The sequence below is a fragment of the Patagioenas fasciata genome, chromosome 6 (assembly GCF_037038585.1).
Source record: "Patagioenas fasciata isolate bPatFas1 chromosome 6, bPatFas1.hap1, whole genome shotgun sequence".
Classification (NCBI taxonomy): domain Eukaryota; kingdom Metazoa; phylum Chordata; class Aves; order Columbiformes; family Columbidae; genus Patagioenas; species Patagioenas fasciata.
The window spans coordinates 22746452-22769828 of record NC_092525.1 but is presented as its reverse complement, the minus strand read 5'-3'; the positions used below and the strand labels follow the sequence as shown (position 1 = coordinate 22769828).

Below are 23377 nucleotides of genomic sequence, written 5' to 3'. Positions count from 1 at the left end.
CTTCCTGCAGATGTAAAATGTCTTCTAGATAGCTACAGCATTGTCCCTGTGATTTAAGAAGGGCCTCATGCCTAAGATGTTTTTCTAGCTCTCATTCTTTCCCCCAAGTATTGGTAATGAATGCCAAATAACGTTTGACTTGTATGGAAAGCTGTGTTAATGAACATCTTGCATCTTTCCGTGTTAGCTAAATGACACATATCCTCCATGCTGGGAGTGCTGGAATTTTGCATAAGAAGCAGGAATGTGCTGTGAACCTTTGGTGCTCTGGGATTTGGGGCCAGCTGTGCAAGTTGTTGGCCACCTCTCTTAGAACCGAGAAAGAGCAGACCACAGGGATTTGATGTGGGCTTTATTTGAACAGGCAACACACTCTGAAAACAGATAACCTTTGACTCCAGCTTGGTGTCTTCTTTCCATTAAGAGTGCTGTAGTCACTCCAGGAAAAAAGGTTCTCCCTTCACTTGTCCAGGCTCCTCCTTTCACTGGTATCTCTTGGTCCTCTGTTATCCTCCAACAACCATGAATACAGAGAGGTGGGCAGAGAGCAGCTGAGGTGTGGGACTGCAGGCTGAACTGTTGACACATGTTTTCGCTGATCAACTTGTGCATTGTTAAATTTGCAGTCTGCTTTGGTGCTAGTGCTTTTTCCGGCAAAGAACATGCACCCAGCAGGAAAGCCTCTACCTGGACCAGACGAGTAACCATGCTGCAGGCAGCATTATGTAGGGTCGGTGTGTCCTGATGGTTTTAGTCTTCACATAAACCCGTCTTGGATGGATTTTCTTCTAGCATTGATCCTTGCTCTTTTGAAGTTGTGAGGTTAGAAAGCTGACCCAAACCACTGATCTCTGTTGCTTTCATAACAGCTTACTAATGAGATACCTTATATTCCTCCAAAGGAAAAAAATAAGTTTCTCTCTTCACCAATTGACAATGTAGGAACCGTGTGCATGGTATGCATTTTATGTAGGCATCTAAATTTAGGGGTTGTGAATGTTCACTCTTTTCTCTGCCTTGTCATTAGTTTCCTATCACAGATTTCTGTTAGCTTCCCATCATCCCAGTGATGAACCTGATTGCAAAGAAGTGACTCTGGGTTGCACAGGTGTAAGTGGTAGAAGGATTTTTTTGGCTTGTGAGTGAATTGCCCTCCAGTGGTACTTACCCCGAGGAAGGTGTCATAGACACCTGCAGAAGGTGATCCCTAACATCTGTTTCTCCCCTGGGTTTATAAAGGCATATAGCTGAGATGAAAAGCCTAACTTTTGGATGGCTAGACAAGATAAAGCTTGTCTTTCTTAATAAGTGGTTAATTTAACCTTTAGTGTAAACTCTGTGTTTTAGGGATGGTTGAATAATGAAGAATGTAATGTACCACCAACTACAGCCTTGAACATAATAAGCATTCTACTTACTGTATTGCAGTTTAGGTTTAGTATGAGGAATTACATCAAATGAACCCTATTACAGACCCAATTAAAGGGCAACCACATTAAAGTGAAAAGGAAAATCTGTTTTTCATCAGCTGTGAGAGAACACAAAGCAGATCTGTGTAGCTCTATGTTATCCTATAGTGTGTTAATCAGATACAAGGTGTGACGGAAGCCAGTGACAAAGGGGACCCCTGATAGGGAACAGACACGCTCTGATAATAGGCCAGTTAACGCTTCATAATATTTCAATGGTTCAGTAGTAAACAAAGTTGGAAGTAGAACTTCAAAAAGGATGGCACATTCCTCGCAGAGTTGAACCATACATCTTCTATGACACTTCTGGATTTATGGAAACCGAATGTTAAAAACAGTGATGTCAGGGAGCTCCAAAGAGAATAAAATCAGTCTTCAGGATTCCTCCTTTTATGTTTCTGCACATGCAATATTTGTGGAGGGGAGGGGGTCGGAGAGTAGGCACATTCTGTCCACCTTCTTCTTGTGCCCTCTCCCGCTGCTTATCTAGTAATCTCAAGTTTAAAGGAGCTGGAGGGCACAAAGCTCTGTTTGTATCTCCATGATCTTTAGTTTTCTGGTTTCCTTTTTGCAGGATTTCCTTACTGAAGAAGGTGGGCTTCATGTGTTAAAAAAACCAAAACCTAAACAAAACCAACCCCCCCAAAAAAAAGTTTTAAGAGCTCAAGATATAATTACTGGAAGACTCACTGTGTTTTAGGGAATTGTTTTGCTCTAAACTTCTTTAATTTGGTTTCTTTGTGCCTTTTGGCTCCAGTCCTGCATTTACAGCTTTTCTTCCATTCTGTTGTTATTCCATTAATCATTTACCCAGTGGTGTTTCTGCAAAATTTTTTTTTAAATCTACAGACATTCTTGATGTAGCAGTACTTAAATGAACTTTTTTTGTGCTGAGGTTGTGTAAATGGTTCTAGGTTATTGCAAATCATCCTTTTATAGGATTGCTGCCAGAATAAAACTCTTGACAAAACTGATCATTGATCTAGTTTTTGTGCGGTCACTTTGTTCTTGTTGCTCATTCATAGTGAAATACAAGGTATAAAGGTAACACGTAACCAAACCGCTTGAACAGATAACTTGTGGTTTTATTTATTTTTAAGTGATGTGCAGATATGCTCACACAATCTTACAGCTGCTAATTTGCTATTCTGTTGCTAATCATGTTTTCCAAAATGTAGATGAATGATTGAGGTAAAATACCTGGCAGTTTTAAACCTCTTAGTATAGGATGTGAAATGTAGAATACATAGGAATATTCTGTGCTGTTGTCATTGCCTAAAGAAGTAGTTAGCACCTGAGAAATGTTAACTTATTTTCTTTAGAAGGACATAAGAAGTTCATGTTTGTTTGTGACAAACTTTCAGCATGTTCAGACAGTGCTGTAGAATGGAGCAGTGATGTCATGCAAGTGGGATTCATTTGGGGTTGTAATTTTGGGAAGATTAAAATGTGAATTAGGTAATTTAGCTGCTGGCCTTTCTACTTTTGAGAATTTTTAAAGGTAAACAAGGCAATGTAAAAAGGATTCAGCTTTCCCACAGATTAGTCTAGTTTGCTCTTTGTTAAATTTGTTTATTTTCCCCCACTTCTTTGCAATCATGATTTCTGGGAATAGTTTTCTTAAGACTGGAGTACGATTTCTGGCAGTTACAAGGGGTTTCTCTGAAGCTCGTAAGTAATTCACAGCTGCTGGAGGCTGACATAATAGATAGCCCACAGTTTAGCTCTGGCAGATGCACAAAAGGAGATGTTGCCAAGATATTGGTCAGATGTCATTGTTGAAAGTAACGCCCTTTCATTTTTTATGGGTCATTTTATAAATCTCAGCAATGAACATGCTTTTTCCAGGAAAACTCTTGTTTTGCGCTGTTATTTCTAGCCTTTCCTTTTAATCTAGAGTGGAAGTGATGGGGAAAGATCAAGAGGCAGAAATAGCATGAGATGTTATTTTTCCAAACAGTATGAGGTGCTGGTGCATGTTTGTTGCTTTTTTGTGTTTGGGATGTTTTGTTTTCTTTCTCCCTCCGTAAGGCTGCTGCATTGCTGTACAGCTGGCAGAAACCTCAAATTTTGCTGGGGGCCACTGAGAATATCTGTAGATCCCACAGGTGGTACTTGTTCTGTGTATGGGAGTTACGCAGGAGACCAGGTTTTGTACAGGACCTCTTGTGTGCCAGGATGGTGCAGAGGGGAATTAGAAAAGCCTGGTAAATAGTGATGATCAAAGGTGGAACTGGAGAAATTTAGAATAATGCAACAGACTGACCAGAGCCTCAAATGTGCAGGTACTTGCATGGCTGTCCCATCAAGAGGTAGTTTATATTCTACTTAAAGCCAAGAGAAACTTGCCATTTCTCCAAGTTTAAAAAAAAAAAAAAAAAGTTTAAAACCCTGCTGCCATGGAGTAAGGGTTTGTGGTTGCACGATGCGACCTGTGATTCCCCATGAAATCTTAGATGCTCTAGATCTTTGTTAGCAGTGTGAGAGAAGCCTCTACCACAGTGGCAGGGGCATCTGGTATTTGTATTATTGACCAGTCAGAAGGGTGGAAAAGACACAGGGCAGAGAATGCGTTACCTGTGTGAGGTTAATAGCAATGAACACAAAGTAGGTTGAATATTAAGTCAGTTTAGAAGCTCAAGTTCAGTCTGCAGGGGTTTCAGAAGTTAAACCTGAGCTACTCAGGCAACTTATTCTGTCTTCACTGCTATTTTGTGACCTCTGGTTATAGACAGGTCTCCCTTTGCATGGATAGCTGGAGCAGTTTAAGAAATAACCGCTTCTGCAGCCAAGGCATTGTCGCTAGTTGTGTAAACGCTGTTCATCCCCTTTAGGGCCAAGTAAACCAGATTTTTAAAACGTTAAACTACCCCAGCTAGATCTCCAAGGAAAGTCTTGTCTAGATCATATTTTAACCAACATGAGAGTTAAGAAATTTTCGATTTTTATCTCATTTGAATTTAGGTTAGAAGACAGTGAAGTGGGACCTCTTTCATGAGGATATTTCTTCTCACAAATAAAAACACTTTGTTTATGAGTGTTATTCTTGTTTACAGTCCTTTGATTAAAAAGACTAACCATGATGCATTAGTTGTGAATCTTTGCAAATTGATAACATCTGCAAATTTTATGTGTTGATGAGTTTGCTATAGTTAGCTGTGCCCTATCTTTCCAGTAGTATTGAGAAACTGTATTATCCCCAGGTCTGTGTTCCCTCCCTGGTAATCATCAGCCCATGTAGTCTGATCTGTTTAGAAGGGCTTTCGAAACAGCTGATTGCAGTGACTGTAAGCTATGTCACTTCCCTCCAATACTCCTTTATATTCACTATCACATCATTTGAGTGCAATCAGGCTGTAATCCAGACTGAAATTTCATGCCTACATTTTGTTTCCACAGTGGCTGGAGCCTATATCCCACTTTCCCCAGCTTTTTGGAGAAGTACATCTCAGATTTTAGTTTTGTATCTTAGATTTCCATATCTTTATTACAGATATTGTGCACCGTTTTTGTGCGTATTCAGTATTAAACATAGAGAGCCATTATAAAATTTGACAAGAAGTCGAAAATTAAATTTTGTATTATTGGAGGTTGGGAAACAAAATAAAGATTTATTGGTTTTATCACAACCTTTTTTTGTTGTATTTACTAGTAACCGGTTGTCCTAGTGGATGCTTATATAATGAGGATGTACAGGGTGTTTGGCCAGTGTTAGTAATTAATTACTGAAATCCCCCTGACAATTGCAGTAATTGACTCTTCTGCATAAACCGAATGAGACTGATGGAACTTTGCTGCTCAAACCAGGATTTTTTGCTGGATGGTTGTAAAGTTACAAACCATGACAGGAAGATTGTACTGCTGCATATGCAAAACCAGAATAACACCTAGTGCTTGTAAAATCATTCCCTTGTTTGCTTACAGTACTCTGCAAACTCAGATAGAGGATTTAAGTCACTGAACCCTGAAACTGATGTCTTTTGCTGACATTAAATTCCTCTGCCATTTCCTGTTAAACCAAACAGTTCTGTCTATACCTCATCCTAAAATATTGTGTGGTGGTTTTTTAACAGGAATATGATGAGGAATGGGCTAAAAAAATCCAGAGCGAGAAGTTTCGATGGCACAACTCTCAGTGGCTGGAGATGGTGGAGAGTCGGCAGATGGATGACAGCGAGCAGTACCTGTATGGGGATGATCCCATTGAGCCCTACATTCATGAAGGGGATATTCTGGAAAGACCCGATCTCTACTACAGTGCAGGTGAGGGGTGTATATTAGTGTTGAGGATATTCAGGACTGGGATTGCCACCTCTGTGGTTGGAACAGGAGCTTGACCTGGGCCTGTGGAGAGAATCCGCTGGCTCAGACCAGCAGGACAGTTACCCCCTTGTGTCACTGGGAGCAGCACTGTATAGCCTGCTGTAGCCAGGGAGCAGCTTGCTAGGATGTTAATGATGGATTGGGGACTGTATATCCATGGCCTTAGGAAGTGTTACAGGTCTTCAGAAATATGAGTAGAGCTGGCTCGGAGGGCTAATGGAGCATGACGACTGATTTGAAGAAAGGTGGCCCAGCCTTTTTCTTCGCACCTATTTCTTGTGTCCGTAGCTTGTTTGCTTTGCAAATGCAAACTTTTTCTTATCCCTGTTAAATTCACAGCTCTGGGATTTTATGCTGAATTTTATTCTGCCTCATGTATTTATTCTGTAATTGAATATTTATTGCATATCTTGATGAAAGCCTTCAGTTGAGCCACATCAAACTTGTAGGTTCCTTAGCAGAGCAAATCATTCCGTGACTTTCAGCTAATCTGGCTGTATGATTTTTGCTGTCATATATCTAGGGAAGTGTGTGAATCTTTTCAAGAAGTAATTTTTTCTGTTCCTCTTATGAAAAAGTTTCATTATTTGACAATTTGAACGAGTTAGTGTAAAAAAAAAAAAAAAATCTTAAGTCATGTTCTTATTTGAGATTAACCCTGATATGTTTTCTAAATAAAAAAGGCATTTCTCATAAGTTTCCTTAATCCTATTAGTAGTGCATAATGGCATAGTTCTAGGGGGATCTCAAGTGGAATCTGCTCTATCTCAATTCTTCTATAAAAATTTCATAGTTACTAAGAAAATAGATGTTGCCATACTGGATTAAGACACTGTATCTAGTCCAGTATCCTCTTGCCAGCTGCTTGAGAGGAAAGTTCAAAAGACTCTGCAGGAGACAATAATGAAATAATTTGCCCACCGGATAAATGTCATCATAACTTTTAATAACTAGGAGTTTGCTTATGCTCTCAAGCTTGTGGTTTTATATCCTTTCCAAACTCCTGGATGACTGTATGTGTGCATGTACTTTTCTTTTTAATTACTGGGTTTGAGTCTGTGGTTTTTTATTTTCCATATAAGTGTCCAGTCCTTTGCGATGAAGCATGAGTCACAAAACTCTATGACTGTGGATGAATTTTCAGAAATAATAATAAGAAAAACAAAGCCACTAAAACCTATAAAATTTACTTGTAGTTACTGTGAGAATGTAACTGTGCAAGATCTCAGTAACATTTGAAAAATTATTCTCAAAGGTTATCGGAACTTCAGAATTCTTTTTCTTCTACTTTCAGTTACATGTGTCAGCCTAGCAACTTGCCTTTCTCTTGAATCCTGTAGGTTAGCAGTGTGTTGTACGGTACCAGGGCCTTTTATTACATCAAATCTCTTTTAGGCTTCCTGAAGTTAAAGATGTGCCAGCATGCCTTTTGTAGTCTCCCCTTTACAGGTCTTAATAATAGACCTTTGCTTATTTCATAGGGCCATTTCTTTTCCCAAATGTGAGCTAGAGATGGAGTGGCATCAGTAACACTGCATTTCCTGACTTTAATCATTTTATGTTATAGGCTTAGTGCTATTTGAACAAAGATTTTTGTGTTGGAATCGACATTTGACCGGGAAGGAGAGGCAGATTTCCAATTATATGTTCTCCAGATGTTTGAAAAGTACTTTTGTTTTTAAAGGTATAAGAGTAGGTGATTATATTCAAAATACAGATTCACTGCTCAGGTTCCTTCCAGCAAGTGCCAGGAATGGTGTGCTTCTGAAGTCTGCTGGATTTATACTTTTGAGTTGTGGCCAGAGGGGGACATAATATTCCTTTGAAAAGGCTGCGGATTATTGTAGCGATTGGAGTAGGCATTTGAGTTCCTGAAGGACAGAGCATTGCTTAGTTAAAAAATAACAAAAATACAGATCTTTGTGCAGCCAGAAATTGAATGCTTGTATTTCAGTTTGATAATTTAAAAAATGACCTGCACTGGTGGCTGGCGCTCAATACAAGTCCCCCTTCAGCCGTAATAATTCTGGAGTTCACTGGTGGCAAGATAAGTTCTTTTTTGCAGCGATTAACCAACATTTCTCTTGCAAAGGATTTTAAACCTACATGAAAAACTTGGTGGAAATCTCTGAAGTTTTCTTCATGAGCTCGGTGTCTCTCTTGCTCTGAAAGTACATAACCCTAATATATGTTGAAATGTACATAACAACAGATGTCCTTTAACTGTGTAATCATATTATATGCAGCTGATGCTATCCATGTGCTTTCATTTTCCTATAAATTCTTGTGAGCCCTGACTCTGAGTGTTTTGATTTGAATGTTAGCACTCTTGATTGAAGACATTTTAAGTAGTGGTAGCTCTAGCCTCAGAGTTAAAATGTAGTGCTTTTTTATTAATATAAAGAGAGATGTTGGTTTTAAGTCTTTGTTGTGCAATAGGTTTTAACCAAACCTGACTGTTTGAAATACATAGCCACTTAAATTGATTGGTTTTGATCTGAAGTGCTGCAGGTATAAAAGTGCTGATGTTCCCCCTCATTTCTTTTATGTGAAAAATACGGAATAGGTGGTGAGATATTAACACTTGTGCCAAGTTTTCTAATTACTGTTTTAACTTCCCTTCCTCTTCTTTGGTGATTTTTACATCCATATGATATTGCAGGGCACTCATGTCTCACTGAACATGCTGACAGACAGTAATATCAGTCTGGGCCAGATTACTTGCTTGTCAAGTAATACTCTTTCACATACTGTATACACATGTACACAATTAGAATATAGCCATGTACAGCTATCTTATGCTGCTAAAATGTAGTCTGATCATGGCTAGCATTTTTCATTTCCAATGCGTTGTGTCGTATTCAGTCACTTTCCCATGAGGTATTATCTTCTCAATGAACATCTGTAGCACCTCATCAGATGTCTGTTAGAAATTTAGATGTGTCAATTCTATTCCTTTTATCATTTGTCACTATATTATCTTCAAAAACCATCAGGTAAATTCATAAAGCATAGGGAGATTTCTTTGAATGCCGGAGTCATCATCTCTAAGCCCTTGTGTCTGTAAGTAACTTTCCACTGCTTCCTGCACAGGCAGTTTTAGTAGTTTTGAAACCACAGAGGTTAAGCTAAGTGGCCTGTGACTCCCTGGATCTTATCTCTCTTTCTTTAAAGTGGAACGGCATTTGTAACTTCCTAGTCATTAGGAATCTCTCTCTCCCTTATGTTAAACTATTAAAGTATCAGTCTGATTGTACTTTGTTTTTTGGGGATGCTTTCTGCACTACAAGTCTGGGATTGTTTTCATACAATAGCAGAGGTAAACTGATGTAGAGTCTGTTTTAATGAAATAGCTCATTTTATCTGATTAGAGCCTAATACTAATTACCAAGTAGGAACTGTGCCCTTAATATTAACAAGAAATGCTGTTTTTGTGAATGGGAACAGGAAAGAGTTAAGTTGGGCTCTCATTCAGCTGGGGTCAGCTCACTGACTTTACTTCAAAGACACTCTGGATTTACACTGATGTAAGAGAGGGAAAAGGTTAGCCCCTGATTTTCTTCTCTTCCTTATAAAGCAAAAAGAGACTGTGAAGCCTTTAAGGAATACTGCTGGCTTTACAAATGTTTGCATCTTTGTATGCCAGTGTTTCAATACAAAGGAAGCAATGGGAAACTGTAACCTAAGTTCCTGAGAGGATATCATGGGAAAAGACCACCCTTTTAGGAAATAGTTAGAAGACATTAAAATATGGGGGAGATGAAAGAAATACATTTGAAATTGCTTTCCTGTTTTTCTTGGCCAGTTTTAAGAGACATAATGGTGAAGGGTAGAGTCTGAACAATTAAGACCTTTGCTGCATTTCTACTACTTTGCTGCTGGCCCAAATTAATGTTTGACCCTTCTCATTATTTCTTCTCTGGGCTCACAGTCATGATGGGACAGACAAGATGAAACTTGATATAAACTTCACACGCCTGAAGAAGAAGGAATAAGAGAGTATTTCTTAGGTACAGCTTTTTTCAGGGCAGTAGGCTGAGCTACTTGGAGTCCCAGTGAGGACTTTTTGTAATTGAAGTTGCTGTTTTTCAGTATTATTGTTGCTTTCCTCACAGAAATATTGCAAGTTGCTAAAGAATTCCTAAGATAAACCAGCTCAGGTTGTGTTGCCTGCTTGCTCTGAAGACATGCTCCTTCATACAGTCACTGGATCTTTCTTGTTTTTATAGATGGCCTAATAGCCCCTGATGGAGCAGTGAGTCCAGATTTCTTCGGTGATTACCATCTTCAGAATGGAGACCTCGTTGGGCAGCATCCATTCGCTAGCAGGTAAATTGCTGTTTGTAAAGAACACATATAAACCAACAATGGCTATTAAAGTTCCTTTACAGGGCTTTGTCTGTGGTGTTCAACAATTTTTGCCCTCATAGCAAGTGGGAATGGTTTATATTGAATAAGTAGTTCTAGTCTGTCTTCTGAATTACATGTTTCTTTTAACATACATGTTGTAATACAAGATAGATTTCCAGAAGCTGTAGAGTAGAAAAGTAAAACTAGAACACACAACTAACTACATGTTATGACAATTACTCAAATACCATTCCCCCGATGTTGTTGTTGGGAAATATCTAAAGAGGGGCTTGAGATGCTGATTACCTAGAAGACTTTTGTTTCCAATATTCTTAAGTAGTTAAAAATAAGTTTCTCAGCCACTATAACTATTTCTGTGGATTTGGGAGTTTTGTTTTGTTTTCTTTAACCTAAGTGTTCCCAAGGTATTCTCTGTTAGATTACTGATGGCATGCACTTTGAAGATTTGCTAGATAAGCAAAAGATGTCTGCTTGACTTTTGGGAAATGTCTGAACTTCCCCTCTGGTGAATGACTTCTTCTTCAAATGTTAGCAAGCTGTTTCAGTTTGAATTTCTGAGTAGACTTCTCCCATGAGTTCAAAATAGAAAAGGCTTATTTCAAAGAATGAAATCTTCATAGATCCTGTAGTGTTTAGGAAATGCCTTTTATAGAGCATGAATTATGTGCACTCATTAGCAGGAAGTATTTCAAGCACTTTACAGACAAGGTGCAGAATTCACTTTAACAGGATGCTATCTGGACATGCCCAGCCCTGTGGGTGAAGCTGTTGTTTTGCAAAGGAAGGATGTTATTTTCACCACTTGCAACTTTCGTCACCATTTGTAAAATATGAGTAATTCACAGTATTCACAGCTGAAGCAAAAAATATTCTTCTCCCTTACTTTGGCTTCTTGTATTTGCTAAAGGGCAGTGGACAGTTACACTTGTTTGTTGATTCTACCTGTGATGCACCAGAGAGCTGAACATCAGCAAGACTGGAATGGTGGTGACATTTTTAAGAACAAATTAAAATAACAAAAATGCTCAGATCAGGAAAAAATAAGTAGGAATTAAGAGACAGATCCTCTTGAAAAATGGAAGTGTTTGTACTCAGTAAGGATCAAGTTCAGAGCAGTGTGCAACCCTTCATGTGGAGCCTGTGTTTGGGAAGGGGAGACTGGGGTACAGGAGATGACAGATTTCTGTGTTACTCAGAACTGTATAGGTGTGTGGTCCAAACAGTCTTCATGCCCCCCCTGGAGGTGGGGAGGAAGGTGTGCAGCCTCCTTTCTTTCCAGTAAACTCGGATATAGCCCCAGCCAAAATGCTCTTGGCTGGCCAGAAAGCTTTCAGCTGGGAAAAAAATCTCGAGTCTCCTTGGGTAAAAGTTAAAGTATATCACTCAGCCTCCAATTTGAATTCTTTATCAGGGAGCTACATTAGTAAACTGCTTTTTAATCTGATTGTATTCTAACCAGAATGAGTAGCAAAATACATCTGGTGTATACCTAGTTAAATTAAGTATTTGTAGAATGTTCTTGTACTGTTTTGAGGCATTTTAGAGGTTCACCTCAAGAAAGAAAACAGAAAAACTGCAGTTTTTCTAGCAAACTTGGTAATTGCCTAGTGATGATAGCCTCTGTGAATATTCAAGTTTTTCATTAGAATTCTGTTTCTAGGAAGACTTTTCGATATGATTGCTCCATGGATTTATCTGCAGTCCAGACACGCAGTCTAATTGGAAACAGCGTGGACTGCTGCAAATGTTCTGTCCTATTTGTAACAGAGCAGGACTGAATTGTTTGATAGAATAGATACTGGCAGTCGAACGGCGAATCCTGGTTTTCAGATGTGTGTCATTATCGTTTTGAACTTCTTGGCGCCAGAAGCCAGGATTTCCTGATGCTTGGAGCTAATGTAAAATGCATTAGTGCTCCAAGGCATGAGCCGTGGTATTGCCAGTCCCATGAGTTTGGAGAGTCAGACCCTCCCTTTTCCCAAATTTGAATTGGTGTTGGAAGGTAAAACCATACGTGCTAGAGAGCCTAATTAAAAATAATAGCAGCAAGTCAAGGCTCTTTTTATGTGTTATATAGTGTACATTTCATCCATACAAAAACATAATTTGAGGGCATTTTTATGCTTACAGTTTTATAGCTAACAAGAACAGTATGTGAAGGATTTATTTTTAACCAGTTCCAGCTTTTAATAAATCAACATTTTTGTTACAAAAATGTTTCATTTTTCTATTACTAATATTTGAATATATTTTTAGAAACTTTTTTTAAAGAAAGCTGAGTTATGATTTGCATAGTTAACTATCAAGTCAATTAATAGTAACATTTTTTGTGAGTTCAGAGAAGGATGGCCTAATAATGAGTAGACACATATTTTTGGTCTTGTAATTTGTTATAATTCTTTTTGATTTACATTTATTTGTTGTGCTTGTGTCTTCTGGTCTTGGTCTTTTATATGAGGCTTTTTAATTCTATAATAGAAACAGTTGTTTTCTCAGCAATGGGGTGAGTTGGAAAGGAGACTTTTCTGTCCTTTAAGACCACCCTGTGAAATTTGAGGTAGGTGAAAACTGTGAGCTGACTTCTTGCTATGCAGCTTTGAATAACCTAATCCTTTCTTCTCCTTTCTGCACTCCTATGAAGAAGACTGAGGACATGTTAGCTCTTTAATTTCTCTGAGGTTATTTCCTCTCCTCACAGTGTGCTCGGAGTAGATCAGGACTTCCCTTTGCCCCTCCAGGAGGCCCTAACAAGTCAGCCAGAAAGAGTCACCTTTTTAGTGCCTGTGTGTCACTGAGAAGCTGAGCTTGTGTTGAACTAGTGTTGGTGTCCCCAATGCATTACCAGGGCTTAAGTGTTTTCTGATCTCCAACCTCATTTTTTGAAGCCAAAGAAATGGGTCTATTAGGAGAGGTTTTCAAGGACTGCAAGTAAACTTGAGTTGCCTTGAAGATTTTCACTGTGAGCGATATTTAATAATGCCTGCGCAAGGGAGCTCAGCCCACCCCAACTGCCATATATCAGATTGTCACACCAGTTATTGAGCAGATAGTGAAAACCATGTGCTTCCTTGGTTGTAAGATGCTAGTTCTAACAGAGGTCTGGGACAGCCTCTGCCATCACAGTTCTACCTTGTTACAGTCAAGGAGAATTCAGGGCAATTAGAGCAGCAGCTGTATCCAGTTGTGTGATGGATGAAGTGGTTGACTTTCCTGTAACCCAGCAGGATATCGCAACCATCTCCTGCAGAGCCCCTGTCGCAGGAGACACTGGAGCTGCAGACCTAGAACTCCTGTATAGCTTTAGGTGGGTAGGGAAGTCCTGGTTTGAATTCAAGAGTAAAACAGGAGTTTAAAAACGTTAAGGTATTTATTTATAGTTACCTGTGCTCACCGGGTTAGCACATAGGTTGGTTGGTTGGTTGATTTTCCCCCATTATGTTTAAGAGGAAAACACAAAGTATTAGCAGTAAGAACGTCTATAGATCTGGTGAATTAGGTGGAGTATCTTTAGGGCTGTATATTTCAAAGACATTGCCTTCCCTTCACAGGGTTTCTTGGACTTCCCTTTGAAGCCACCACTGCCGGACTTGAGAACGTTACTTTGCATTATCAATTCCTGCATCATAAAGTATAGGGAATTGTAAAAATATCTAGCCCTAAATTCAGTTTGTAGATCTGCTTGTGCCCTTGCTATTCTGGCCATATCTTGAAGCAAGCAGGGATAATTTTTTTTTCTGGTACTTTTCAGCATAAAACATCAGCACATAAGTGAAGACCTGGAAAGCTGGCATTTTTCTTGTACTGCCACGCTTACTTTAGGGACCCAAGGCATTTTTAGAAATAGTAATGCTTTGTTTCGGTAATCTAGCTTGTGTGTTTTCTAGCTTTATTTTACAGCTCTTATTTCTTAACTAGATTCTTAGTGGAGTTGTACTATTGTGTAAAGTGTCTATAAATAGAATTATTTCAGGATATAATGTACACAGAAGCGGTAATAAAATGCACAAACAGCATCTCTTGTTTTCCTCAAAGCTTTGGAGCAGAATGCAAGCAGATTGTAAGGTATGTTTTCCATTCAGCAGAAAATATGTGGCTGAAGAGGTTGTTTTGACAGCTTGTATCCAGGTTTTTTCATTGGCTAAGAAAAGACTTTTTTGATTAGATTACCAGCTTTGAATTGTCTTACTGTCTTTCAGAAGCAGATGGGCATTAGGCATAGATTTAAAATTTTCATCTGTTATTAAAATCTGTATTTAAGGCTCCTGGTTCTGATAACCCTTAATATAGAGTGAAAGTTTTATGATTGTAGCAAACAAAAAATCCCTCACCTTTGGCTAATGTGATGACAGCTTAGTGTCTGAGCTGCAAGGGAGAAAGACCAGCTGAAAGACATCTTCAAGAATCTGCGCTCATTTATCAAATTTTAATGACCTTCTAGAGACTAATTATTTTTGTAAGACACAAACATAATAGTGATGGCTAAATATCTTATAGCAGAGAGATCCACAGTGTTTTTCTTACCCTTTGGGGAAGAGACCGCATTTTAACCTTTCCCAGTTTTAACTAGATAATGGTATAAAATGTAAGTGCAAAAGCCAAATTTTGTTAATATATTCATCAGCGTTCCAAAATCTCTCTCAGTGGGTTTAGAAAGATTAATAACTAGGAATGCTGGAGCTAGCCAAAACTGTTTTTTTTTTTCTTCCTGAGGAAGTTTTCTCTAGTACAAAATCCTTTAACCTCATTATAAAGTGTAGCAGAGCTGCCATTGCACGATCTTCGTTTTCACTCGGACAAGGTGTTCCTGTGTGTGTGCTGTCCCCGGCGTGTGTGCTTGCATCTCCTCTCAACAGAGATCTGACGGAAGCTTCTTCCCAGTAAGCAGTGAGGTTTGGCATGTCAAACAAAACCAGTTTTATGGGGTGACTGTCTCTGTCCTTGGTGGAACATCTTTCCTCTTGCCTGGATTTACAGAGCTGAAACTGTAGCTGCATTTCTTCTTTTTGCCATGGCAGGTCATCGTGATATTTTGTGAGCTAAATATATGGAGCCAGGGCCTTGCAGGCTGCTGTGGCTGTTGGTGTGTAAGTGTGTATAATCTGGCTTTTGTATCCTGAGTTGACAAACTGCGGTGACACAGGCATCACTGGCATAATGTGTGGCCATGGGTTGTGGTGGGAGCACAGGGAAGACTGTGTTCATGTGACTTAGCTTATCTCTAGCTAAGCTACTGACTTTTAATGTCTGAGTGTGCTAAAAACCCACATTGAATGGCAGGAATAGTCACATCCACCAGCTTTTTTGCTCGGGTAGCCTGATGAAAATGAGATGTGAATCTTCATGGAGAAAAGACCTAAACTTGTAGTCATCCATTCCTGCTGACTCCTGCAGCAAATTGCAAACTCCCAGTCATCAATCACAGCTGAATAGCTCTTGTTCAGGTCAGGTACAAGGAACTGCATCAGATGTTGGCAAATACGCACTTTGTGATTGTTTATGAATTTTTTTTTAATAGTTGTACCTATAACTTGTATCCTACATGGACTTTTAGAGCTATATTCTATGTAGATCATAATCTTAATTAGATTTGCTTAAAGCAGTCACATGTTGTACTTCTCATGCATGAAAGTTAAGTTTTCATCTCTTCCTTGCTGTCGTCTCTAAACCCTACAGGATATGTTGCTGATAGAAGGAACCTGGTTCCTAAGGAAAGGACTGAAGGAGTTGGTGATCCTGCTATGGAGTATTTCTCATCCATGTTACATTTTCAGTAATGTGCACAGTTTATTTAGAATTTTGAACATTCTCTTCCCAGCCTTCCAGCAGCGAAGTGCCATCTTGCAGGCTATTTCAAGTGAAAACTAGTATGTTAGTAGACTATAAAAGTGAGCTGCGTCTTTGCAGCCATCAGTGGCAGAAGAAACTTTTCTTTTGTGGTTCTTGGAAAGATCAGCTTAGATAAAAACCATAGTCTGACGCGAGATCTGTGCTACAGTAGAATTGAAAGCATCCACATCTCTCCTTATCATTTGAGTAAAGGCAGTATTGCTTTCCTCTCTTACTGGTAGACATGTGGTGAATATAAAATATTTTAATTATTGGAAAGAAAAGCTAATAGAGTGTAAATTATTATTACAATATGATTCTACTTTCAAACATTTTACCATAGTGATATTTCTTACAATTCTGTACATTAATTTTTTCTTTCCATGCTTAAACTTTATTTTAAAAACAAAACCAAAAAAAAAAAAAAAAGCAAAAACAAAAACACAAACACCCACTTTTTTTCCTTTGCAGTGTGTTCAGCAGACTTGTACTCAGCTTTTCCCATTTGGACACTATTGAATTTGCATTTCCCAAGAGAATTGAATTAGGTTTTATTAGTAAATTGGGCCTATAACCTTGTAGGCAGGTTTTATTAGTTTATCACACATCAGTATTAGCAAATTGTAAATCCCACTGAAACGAATTTGAAAAGGCCTTACAGAGAAGCCCAGAACCAATGAAGTTTCTGGAGACAAAAAAGGGTTTTTTGTCATTGTTTTTCTTTTAGTCCCACAAGAATGCTGTTAGTGCTAGCAGAGTCATATCTTGGTTTTTATCATATTCTGTTGTCCTAACTGCCTGCGTGTTTAGTTTTAAAGAAGTTAAACCGAACCAGGTCAGGAGGATTTTGCTAAATTTCTGATATGACTCTTTCTGACTTGAAATGACAGAGATAAAGCACAATTCTCACTTGGACAATGCAGCATTTACTGACTGTTCATGTGAAATGGGAAGGTAAGCTTCTTTTTGCTCATCAGTGCATGTTCAGGTGATACATATGCTTGGAATTGAGATTTTGCATCTAAGAGATAGTAATAAGGAAGCAGGGACTGCTGCTTTTTGGAAGGTTTTGATCACAGTCTGGGGCAGGCTTAGTGAAGGGCTTCGCTTGATTTCTTCAGATCCTGGATCATGGCCTAAATCAAAATTCACTGCATTGTTGTCTTCCTTCAATACTTAAATGTGGCAGTGATGCTTCCAGAACATGAGTGCTTCATCACTAAGAGCTTTTCAATGCGAGCTTGAATTTCTTCATATCTAGTTTATAATGACTTGTTTCTGCACCAGTACCAAACGAAAGTTACCTCTTTGTTTTCCTTTTATTTTAGGTAGTGGTCATAGTCCCTGCTAGCTGTCATTTTATTAGGTATATTTGTATTGTTTTCTTAAAGCTATGTTTATAGAAATTAAATACTGCAACCTGATGATATTATAATCCAGTTTAAATGTCACTACTATGTATTTGACCAAATGATGCTGTTACGTTGTGGACAGTTACTGTAGCATTTCTGAAGAGCAGGAGTCTGATTATTCAAGGGGAACAAGATTTTTCTCTCTGACCCACATTGGTGAGATTTTCCCAGGGTTCAGAGATCTGTGCATACTGAACCACTAAAGGTTTGGGGCCCAGCACTGCCTGGAACTTGGGAATATCCAGATGAATATCGTATTCTTCATATACAGTATTATTTATACAGCAAGTTCTTTTATGTGCTGGGGTGCTTATTTATTATTATTTTGTTCTTAGACTGTATCAGGAGAAGCTTCCAAGCAGCTCTCCTCATATCTCCCGGCACGCAGCCGATGTCCACAGTGCAACACGCAGTTGGTGCCCCAAAGAGCTGGCAGCTGAGATGGGCAGGGAACCACAGGCTGGGAGAAGAGAAGTTACTGGTCCAAAATCAGGTGCCGGAGCCTGGAGCAGGGCCGTGCTGTCTCGCCTGCTCCCCGGTGACCAGACCACACCGCCTCTCCAAGGTGTGTGGTCCATCATCATGAAGGATCGTGTTGCACTTGTTTCGTTTACTGTAGGAGCTGTTTAATTGCTCCAAACAATCACACTAGTATGCTAAGAGATGAAACAGCTTGCTTGGGAATATTTTAAAGATGCAATTTTTTCAGCAAGCTGCAGATGCCATTTGGGAAAAGAGTTAGGGTTGAGGTTTTCATGCACTTCAGCTCGCTTGGAATACAGGATACCTGGGTCTCATTTGCTTGCAGTCACTTTTACATTTTTTTAGTTGCTTTTTATTTTACTATGTTCCACCTGCAGTTGGCCTCATTTAACCAACATGGTTTAGGTGGCTATTAAGAATTTTAAAAGAATATCAAAATGCTGTAGCAGTTCGCTCAAGTCCTTTGGAATGTCTTACCAAAAAATCCCCCAAACCTGGGTCTGTCTCTTCTGAAATGTAACATTAATTAATTCCCACGTTCTGTCTGCTGCTCGTAGTCCCTCCAGATGTGCTACTAGGAATAGACTGGCTCCCTGGTTACAAGCCATCTGGGCTCTGTAAACTGATTTGCACTTATATTAAACAATAAGTGAACAGAATGCGGAAGAGTTATTAAAGCAAATGTACATTGCTTATAAATCTCAAAGTAAAATATTAAAATGTAGTAAATGGAAATGGAATGTGCAAATGAAGACCTGCTTGTTTTTAATGAGTTTAGCTGTGAACTTCTCGATTTCAACCAAAAGAAAAGAATTTTATTTTTCTCTTTAAAAAAAAAAAGGGGGGGGGAGGGGCCGAAACTATAAAACTGCTTACAGAAGTATCTGAGACAAAAACAAGGAAATATAATGTTCTAAACTTGACTGGTCCAAACCACTCAAGCTGCTGTGACAGCTCATAAAACTGAGAGTAGTTTTTAACTGGACTCTGTTTTACATTGCCAGAGTGAATTTTCCTTGCAGGAAGTAGCCAGAAGGTTTATTTAGTTTCCAGACTGCTGCTTTGATCTTTCCATTCTGTCACTTCTCAGGTTACATAGCCCTTTTTCACTGCAGTAAATCTGCAACAGTTAATGAGAATAAAATTTCCTCCTTCTCACTGATCGCATGCTGTTAAATGCCAAACCACAGCCAGCAGCATATTTGCAGAATTCAGCTGCACTGTACAAAAACAGCACAATCAGTTTAATCTTGTTGTTTTTGTAATTCAATTTATTGAGCTTTCCTTTTTCAAGTGACCTATTTTATCAAGACAAGTTGGTTGCAAAGCCAGACCTGGAAGAAAGATTTAAAACTGTAATAAAGTGAAGGGTGTTTTGTATGCTATGTATAAGCATGCTCACAGGATTCAAAATTAAACCTACAATGAGTATTTTTTAAAAGTCCCGTATATCCATGGGATATTTCTTACAGTTATTATCTGAACTGAACGTGTTCCGTGAATAAGTCTCTAGTATAAAAATTAATGTAACATATCAAATTAATTTCCTTGCCAAAGAGTTAAAATTGTTTTGGTTCTAAAATTTTATTCTCGGAATCTGTTTATCAGCTTCAGCTATTCAAGTATAATGACTGAACCACGCTTTTCTCTTCCCTCTGGAAAACTTAGTTATGACTTTTTTTAAATCTCATGGTTAAAAAAATCTACTTCAGAGAGTTTATTTGCCTTCTGCGTTTTGAGCAGTTCAACTTTTATTTTTTCCAAGACTCCCTGCCCAGCCTTTGTCCTGTAAACATTTTATTTTTCGTTCATTTAATTAAAGTTGAAATTTTTGCATAATAATGCTACTCTGAGGTATGGATCTCCAAGAAAATATTCCACATCTGTATTTCTGTGGGTTGTTCCCTAATAAATCCAATGTTAGCCCTAAGAAAGCAAGCAGCAAGAGACACTGAGATTTACTTCCTTCTTGTTTTACACTAAAATCATCACTGCTTTGGGATAGATTTTGACAAGACTTCACTAGGGCCCTGTGATGATATTTAAAAGTGGTTGAAATCTGGAGAATCATCCATGGTGGTAAAAAATATTTAAAATTTATTCATCAGCAATAATGCTCCAATTGCATTTGCTGCATGCTCTAATCAACACTGCAAATCCCCTAGCAATGTTAACTTTCAGAAAAGACTTTGAAAGCTCTTATTGGCTGCAGCTGGAAGTCAAAGCAGAACAGATATTTTGACTCCCCTTCCCTCCACCATCTGGATTATCATCCACGATGAGTTGCCCAGTTCTTGGAGACAGTGTGACCATCAGCCAGTAACCTGTTGGTCTCACTCTTCTGCGTGTTGGTGCTCAAGACGGAACTTTATTCCCTGTTTCTGTCGAAGCGCAGAGCTGAGCAGCAGTGCTTGGACCTACAGAGCTTGCATAAATATCTAAAGGAATAATTCTTCAGCTATGAGTGCTTCAATGCAGGACACTGCAAACTTGCTTTTCCACTTCAGCTGTTTATCTCAGAGTGCGTTGTCACAGGGACCCTGCTCTGTGACCTGGCACAAGAAACGTTTCCCATGTGGAAATGGGCAGGCTGGGCAGAAGCACGTGGAAGACGTGGAGCAGATCCTGAGCTGATCTAGTCAATGACACAGGTCATGCCACGGAATTGCCACTTACTCTGCTCAGGCTGTTGGGTGAAGCTTCTGTACCCAACATAACACTGACGTTGCTGGAATTCAGTAAAAGAGAAGCTTGAAACCTTCCCAAGCCAGATGTATTACTAGGTTAAGATTAAGAAAATATACTATTCAATTTATGGAGTTGACACAAATACTTTGGACTATACAAGGAGAGAGGGGGAGGGAAGGACATCTTTTCTTTTTGTTGCCTGCTCCTCAGGACTTTCTTATTTGTTTTAGTTCTTCATTAATTTTAAGCAATGGATATATCTAATCAGTGGGTTTGGCCAGCTGTTGAGCCAGCAGCACAGGAGATGCTTCTATTAGGCTTATAATGGAAAGTCAGAATTCTTGGTTTCCATTCCAGCTCTGGCTGTGCACTTGACCTTTTAACAGATCCTGTACGGAATAGCTGAGAAACTCCCTGCCCGGGTGGCAGAGCTGTGAGCCTGGGTGAGGGAATGCCAGTGAGGTTACTCCAGTGCCCTTCAAAGAAACAAGACAGCTATATGAAACACCTAGAGTTGCTGTCTTGCCCCCCAGCGGTGTTTTGGGCTGGTTGGCTTTCTAGCAGATCAGAAATCTTTTTCCGCTTTGAGGGGTGATACAAAATAAGCAAAAGTCTTTTCTCTTTACCTCAGTCTAATTTGAGTCTTCTCATTGCTGTAGTTTGTCAGTTGCTGTCTTTAATGTCTGGGGTGGGTTTTTTTCTTTCAATATTCCAATGGGAAACTGAGGTCATGGAGAAAAGGAGTAACTTGCCCAGGATCACACAGCAGGTAACTGACAGAGCGAGAAACAGAGCCCAAGTCCCTGTCTGCTTTCGCAGAGCTGGGATGGCAAACTCAATGGTTTTCAAGCAAGGCTTTCACTGAATTTGGCTGAGGAAGGTCATTTGTTTTTAGTTCAGTGCTTTGTTACTATTCAGTTGGGAAATATATATATATATATATTTTTTTTAATGCTGCCTCCCCAGCATGCTTATTGCTTGGTGCATAGCTGGAGCCTGACACAGAAGACAGTGCTCTTTTCTTCCCAATTCATATTTGCATTTGTTTATAATTAAATAGCAGAAACAGCCGTATTGTGCTGAGATACAACTGGGCACCAAGTCCAGAAGCAACTGGAAACTTTAGGTCATTAAGTGCACTGAAGAAAGCTGGATCATGTAGAAGGAGAGACTTTATTATATCCATAAAAGCTGTATCATGATGCACAAGGGAAGTAAATTATTATTATATGTGTGCATATTTTTTATCTTTTGAGCAGATACAGTATTACTGTGTAAGGAATATTAATATTCAGTGTAGAGATGGATTTTGCATTTGATGCTGTGTGCAAAGTCACAGTCCCTACCACAAAACTCCACTTGCTTGAGCTTGAGGGATAGAAAGCAGGGGAGGGGGAGGAAGCTTCACAGATAGGGGAGAAAGAAAGTTGGGGCTGTGAGAGGCAGAATTTAAGAGACTTGTGGTTTATAGCTTAACGTCATTACCAGTAGTAGGAGAATCTACAGTTACAGGCCATTATATAAAGAAACACATCTTTTTCTAAGCCCTCTCAGTTGTGTGCTGTTTCTCCATAACCCATGGCTTGTACTCTTCCTCTGAAGGACAGAAAATTGATGGCCAGTGGAGCAAACCCAGAGGTAGCTGGCATGTAGAAGTAAACAGGATTATCTTCTCAATTGCTAGACTCTAAGCAAGGGGAAAAGCAACCAGTTTTAAGCCACTTCCTGATGCTTTCCACTCTTTCATGACCGGTGTTAGGAAAATGGTATCCCAGCCAGTGTTCAGCTGACAGTGTATATCAGCAGAAAGGTCAAAGAGCCCGTGGGTTTCACTTGGCTAAAGTGTGGTGGTTAGCTGATACCTGTGAAGGATTAGCTAAATATTTCTTACCTGGAGATAATTTAAGCTGGAGATCTGTGTTTGTTCTATGGAGTTAAATATTTCCCACTTCCCTGGCTGTGCCCCGTGCCTGAATCCTCAGTGTGCAGTGGGACAGGGCCGGGGTGCCCCCAGCCCTCCTGCCTGCTGTAATGAACCCTGGTCTCTGCACTAGAAGAAACCTGCAGAGGGACGAAGCTGCATCATTCGTTAACCAGTCTCCTAATTGTGCTAGCAGGACTGCAGCCTCTGCCACATCCTGTATGTGATTATAGTACTCTGCAGTAGTTGTCTCAGATCTACAGGCTAGCACCTTTCATCAACAAACAAACCAAAAAAAATCTACTGAGAGGAGAGAAAAAAATAGAGACTTTGCTGCTGGCAAACTTCTGTGTCTCTTCTTGGAAAGTATTATCAACTGCAACTCTGTTGTTTGTACAGTTTATAATGCTGTGCTTGTCTCGAGATTAGAGACTGATGGGGCACTTCTATGGCTCATGTACCTCCTGAGGGAAAAATACAGCCTTCAGTATTCATCTGAACACGACTTTTGTCTGTTATACGCAGGAACCTGATACAGCATTATAGATTACAGGGGTTTCTGGCATGAGAGGCAATATAGGATGGTAACTGTACCGTATGTTATCAATAGTGCCGTCACACATGAGTAGATTCACAGAAGGGAAACATTAGCATTTCAAGGATGTGCTGCATGAAATTCTGAATGCCTGCCTGGAGTAAGGTGGGGGATGTTTTGAGAGTGAAGATGACAGTTTTTAGAAACTATAATATAAAGTGTAGAAAGGGAGAAGTTACAGAGGAAACTCAGGAGTTGCTGTGAACTGTACTGACGTCGGGCTTCTGAAGGATGCTCAGAAACCTTCTGGTTCAAACCCTGTTCTCTGACACTCAGGAGCAGTTTTGCA

At 39.4% G+C, this 23377-nt stretch overlaps 1 protein-coding gene across 1 annotated transcript in view; it reads left to right on the top strand.

Moving 5' to 3' along the window:
- The window catches only part of KIFAP3 (kinesin associated protein 3), a 71409-nt gene that overhangs the window by 41168 nt on the left and 6864 nt on the right, over positions 1-23377 (top strand). The window contains exons 18-19 of the mRNA XM_065842007.2: positions 5543-5732; positions 10022-10121. Of these exons, the coding sequence (XP_065698079.1) occupies positions 5543-5732; positions 10022-10121 (290 nt within the window). The remainder of the gene's footprint in view (positions 1-5542; positions 5733-10021; positions 10122-23377) is intronic.